We start from the raw sequence: 5,000 nt of genomic DNA, 5'->3' as shown, positions 1-5,000 counted from the left end.
CTGGGCAATGTTTAGCGACAAAAACCAATCTCTTCAGCTTTGTAATGCCCACATAACAGCTAGCATATGCATCTAAATCCTAGAACACACAAACTGTATTTTGACCAAAATATTTAATTTACAGAGTCCTACTGACCAATGTAGGATTTTCTACTGTGAACGACATCAGTTGCATCTGCATCGGACTCGACGGGGCCTCTCCTCCCACTGCATCGACTTGCATAGGCTCGTCGGGCTGAACGCACAAAACAATCGATACAGAGACGACAAGAAATTCAAAAAGCATTGCACCTCGCGGAGCCCTGAGATAGGATGCAGAGGCATGATTAATCCGGGTGTTTTACTCTGCGCGCGTTACCATAAGTTTACGCCCCTGGGGACAGAATGGATAGTGCTGGTCGCGTTTTGGAACTGGAAGAACGGATTCGGCAGCTTGAGCTGCAAAATATGGAACTGATGCGTCAAAATAGACATTCTCGGTCTCCGTCTCCGTACGAAGCCGATATGACGTCGTCTGAGCGTGCTAACCCGTTCGAATTGGATTTGTTGGACTTGGACATGATGGAAGAAAAGAGTGAAGATGAGTGGTGAGATGTCCGTGGTCGTAGGAGGATCGTCATTTATTGTTACACTTACTACTCATCCTACGTCAATAGATTACTCATTGATTTGTACACACACGCGCGTACACACACACACACACACACACACACACACACACACACACACACACACACACACACACACACACACACACACACACACACACACACACACACACACACACACACACACACACACACACACACACACACACACACTACCAGCCATTCATGTGTAGTAGTCTAGTTGAAATTTTGTGTTTGTCATCTTAGGTTGTTTGTTTCACCAATCAAACTTCCTACTCCTGCACAAAGAAAGATTAAAGTACACGAATGGCTAGAACAAGATACAGACAAGGATGACACACCATCTCTGCCCCGTTTGGATTCTGTACGACAAACTTTAAGTTTTCATAATGACAATCTAGAGAGCAGCAAGAACATTGCATCGGGGACTTACTCACTTGCAAGTTTCAACCCACGTCCAAATGACAACATCGAAACTAAACCAACTATTCCACTTCCAGAACAAAAGCCAAAACAAGTAAACTACAGAAATTGTGACTCTTTTGGATATAGCAAAATGAGAAAGCCAAATAACAATAAAGTAGTAAACGATCCTACAGTTCCAACCGATCAGCTTCCAGGTAATGTGGCTGCTAGTCACCACAAAACACAGGAGGAAGACAAACAGACTTTTCATATAGACGATGATGAATTGTTGGAGTTTCAACAGATTGAGGAAGAAGTTGAGTTGGATGAGTTTGCTGAAGTCGAGGCAATGGTAAACGAGGGACACGTAGCTGAAGCAGGTGAAGAGCTACTCCATGGAATTCATTTAACAGACGATCAACACTCTAGTAGTCAAAACAATCATCATCATCATGAGTTAGACTTGAAAATGAACGTAACCTCATTGTCCCATAAAGCTAGTGGCAGTAAACCTACCACACAAGAGCACAGACAATCTCGTTTACCTGAGAAACTAGGACGCTTACAGACAAAACAAGGAAGCAGTAAACTTACTGTCAATAACCCTAAGAGACGGAGCAACAGTACGACTCGAGTTCTTTGCTCAATTGGCAAAGCATCAGAGAAAACCCAGGGCTCCGGTCGATCTACTAACCACACATATAAACTTGAGCAAAAATCAATGCTACCAACATCCAGCAATATAACTAAACAAAAACAATCTCAGAGGTCAATAAGGCCGCCTTCAAACCTTGCAGCTGGAGTGAGAAACTCATACAACACTAAGAAACCACAAGTTAAGGTGAATGGTAGTGCAGAAGTCGATGAGGATGAGAGCTGGAAAGAAGGCTGTTTCTAACATTTGTATCATCTTATTTATACCAAGAGATCAAATCCAGTGGACAATGAAATGTCACCACATTGAGACATACTGTGCAGCAGCCAAGTCAATAAATCTATTTGCATAGAAGAGTATAAGAGTACAGACATAAGTAATGAATAAAAATCAACTTTTTGATATTCTAAGTGTGAGTGTGAGCATTTCTCATAGTGCCATGCCTTACCCATCTATAGCACATTCTTGTACACAAAATCATGTCAGAAACCGAGATCTCATCAACAATTTCTATTACCATCACCAAACACCAAACATTCAACCAACAATACAAAAAATCGTTTGACCAATTGGCGACACGATTTCATTTGCTTTTGATTTTTGCCACTAGAGTTGCATTCTCCTGTTTCATCTGCTTCAAATCAGCGGATATTTGACCGAAGCTGTCATCTAGTTTCTTTTGCTTTTCACTTTCAATCTGACATGCACATAACGTTAACACAGTCAGACAACGCTAACTGACTGTAGCATACCTGATCTTCGAGCTCTCGAATTTCCCTCATCACATTGCCAGTCTCTTCAACCGAAGTGATCAGAATCCCACAAGACTAAACAAACATTTGTGCTATTCATATCAGGATGGTGGACGAAACGTTACAGCTACACGTACCTCGTGCATACTTGCTAGATATTTATATGCTTTTCGACATGCTTCGTCTTTCTTGACATTCTGTACAGAGCAACAGTTAGACAGACAACGTTTACTCAGTTGAGTCGAGTTCTCTGTTCACACCATGAATATCTGTTCGTCTGTGATTGTAAATATTCGATCTAATTTCCCTGATTGAAGATTTATCTCCTTCTGGAGAGCCCTCGTATCAACTAAAACCTAGAAATTGATTAGAATCAATCAATAGTGATCACACTGTTCAACATCAACTGACATACATGCTACAGAAAATGAGCCATCAACAGCCAGACGAGCCACCTAAGATGTAACTGAAGGACAGCTTGTGCACATGACAGACAGACAGACAGACAGACAGACAGACAGACGGACAGACAAATAGATGGACGGACAAACAGACAAACAGATAGATAGACAGACAGATAAACAAACAGACAGACAGACAGATGGACAGACAGACAGACAGACAGATGGACAGACAGACAGACAGACAGATGGACAGACAGACAGACAGACAGATGAACAAACAAACATACATACAGACAGACAGACAGACAGACAGATAGATGGACAGACAGACAAACAAACAGATAGATAGACAGACAGATAAACAAACAAACAGACAGACAGATGGACAGACAGACAGACAGACAGATAGATAAACAGACGGATGAACAAACAAACAGACAGACAGATAGACGGACAAACAAACAGACAAATAGACAGACAGATAGACAGACAGACAGACAGACAGATAGATGGACAGACAAACAAACAAATAGACAGATAGAGACAGACAGACAGGCAGACAGATAGACAGACGAACGGACAAACAAACAGATAGATGGACAGACAGACAGACTGCAGGAAACCAATCAGACAAACAAACAAATACAGAAAGAAAAGAGACAAGTAAACGAACATCAAGCCTCAACATTTCAGTCACCTTGTCAATATCTGCACGTTGCTTCCTGATGTTCCCGACTATTTCCAGAATTCTCCTCGTGTACGACGCCCTACCAACATCCTTGCCCATTCTCTCGTACTCTCCGACCTACACAACACCTCATGATGAACTCACAAAGAAACAATAAACTAAACCGATTAGTACCAGCTGCTTATGTAAGTTGTCTTTGCTACGACCTTCGGCTGTCAGTTCCCTAATTTTTTCTCGAATGGCACGAATCTCCTCCAGACGTTGAGCTGATTCGTTCTGTGACAAATTCAGATACATAGACACAAACAGAATACAGACACACACACACACACACACACACACACACACACACACACACACACACACACACACACACACACACACGTGCACACATACGCACGCATGCATACGTACACACTCATACATACACACACGCGCGCGCACGTGCGCACGCATGCACGTACACACACACACACACACACACACACACACACACACACACACACACACACACACACACACACACACACACACACACACACACACACACACACACTCACATACATGCATGCAAACACACACACTCACATACATGCATGCAAACGCACACACACACACACACACACACACACACACACACACACACACACACACACACACACACACACAACACACACACACACACTCACACACACACACACACACACACACACACACACACACACACACACACACACACACACACACACACACACACACACACACACACAACAGCCGCTCATGCTCAATGCAACATTCACAATATATTGTCACATTGAGCAGCCTCACCATTCTCAAATCGTTCAATGACTTCAGTTCTCTATACTTCGCTATCAGTGGACCGCGATGCGATTCCCACTGCTGTGACAGTGTAACGAGACGCTTAGCACTGGCATCGATCAACTTTTGCAGCTCTGCTATGTGTTTGTCAGCTTCAGGCAACATGTCCATTGTCTGTTTCTTGACGCGGTATGCATCTTCCTCGTCTTTGAATGAAGCACGAATAGAAACAGTCATCTCCTGCATCTAAACAAGACCACAAACACTATACACTTGACTGTCTTAAAATATCATAAGCAAACACAAGTGTCTATAGACACCACCGGGGGTAAGGGGTTCTACAGATACCACTGGGAGTGAGGGGGTTGTCTAGACACTACTGTGGAGAGTGGGGTTTTATAGACACCACTGGGGTGAGTAAGGTTCTATAGACACCACTGGGGTGAAAGGGTATATAGACACCACTGGGGTGAGCAGGTTCTATAGACACCACTGGGGTAAGGGGGTTATAAGACAAGACACCACTGGGGTGAGAGGGGTTCTATAAACACCACTGGGGTGAGGAGGTTATAAGACAAGACACCACTGGGGTGAGGGGGTTCTATGGACACCAATGAATGGGGTGAGGGGGTCATAAGACAAGACACC

General features: G+C 43.4%; 3 protein-coding genes across 3 annotated transcripts in view; 1 reads left to right on the top strand and 2 right to left on the bottom strand.

Annotated features, from left to right (window-relative positions):
* The window catches only part of LOC134189399 (COP9 signalosome complex subunit 1-like), a 7,182-nt gene extending 6,847 nt beyond the window's left edge, over positions 1 to 335 (bottom strand). The window contains exons 1-3 of the mRNA XM_062657642.1: positions 292 to 335; positions 137 to 235; positions 1 to 79 (exon numbers count right to left, since the gene is read on the bottom strand). The exon at positions 1 to 79 is cut by the window's left edge and continues 22 nt beyond it. Coding sequence (XP_062513626.1) covers positions 1 to 79; positions 137 to 235; positions 292 to 324 — 211 coding nt within the window. The 5' untranslated portion in view covers positions 325 to 335. The remainder of the gene's footprint in view (positions 80 to 136; positions 236 to 291) is intronic.
* Positions 336 to 384: 49 nt separating this feature from the next.
* LOC134190390 (uncharacterized) lies at positions 385 to 2,011 on the top strand. Its single transcript, XM_062658842.1, has 2 exons — positions 385 to 587; positions 876 to 2,011. The coding sequence occupies exons 1-2, from the start codon at positions 385 to 387 to the stop codon at positions 1,930 to 1,932; spliced, it is 1,260 nt and encodes a 419-aa protein (XP_062514826.1). The 3' UTR covers positions 1,933 to 2,011.
* A 150-nt stretch (positions 2,012 to 2,161) lies between these two features.
* Positions 2,162 to 5,000, bottom strand: part of LOC134189390 (coiled-coil domain-containing protein 22 homolog) — a 6,492-nt gene continuing 3,653 nt past the window's right edge. Inside the window, exons 11-17 of the mRNA XM_062657630.1 lie at positions 4,362 to 4,598; positions 3,708 to 3,809; positions 3,543 to 3,650; positions 2,702 to 2,797; positions 2,579 to 2,638; positions 2,442 to 2,516; positions 2,162 to 2,386 (exon numbers count right to left, since the gene is read on the bottom strand). Coding sequence (XP_062513614.1) covers positions 2,273 to 2,386; positions 2,442 to 2,516; positions 2,579 to 2,638; positions 2,702 to 2,797; positions 3,543 to 3,650; positions 3,708 to 3,809; positions 4,362 to 4,598 — 792 coding nt within the window. The 3' untranslated portion in view covers positions 2,162 to 2,272. The remainder of the gene's footprint in view (positions 2,387 to 2,441; positions 2,517 to 2,578; positions 2,639 to 2,701; positions 2,798 to 3,542; positions 3,651 to 3,707; positions 3,810 to 4,361; positions 4,599 to 5,000) is intronic.

The sequence above is a fragment of the Corticium candelabrum genome, chromosome 14 (genome assembly GCF_963422355.1).
Source record: "Corticium candelabrum chromosome 14, ooCorCand1.1, whole genome shotgun sequence".
NCBI lineage: Eukaryota > Metazoa > Porifera > Homoscleromorpha > Homosclerophorida > Plakinidae > Corticium > Corticium candelabrum.
Note: the sequence above shows the minus strand (reverse complement) of the source record. Positions and strands in the feature narration are given on the sequence as shown.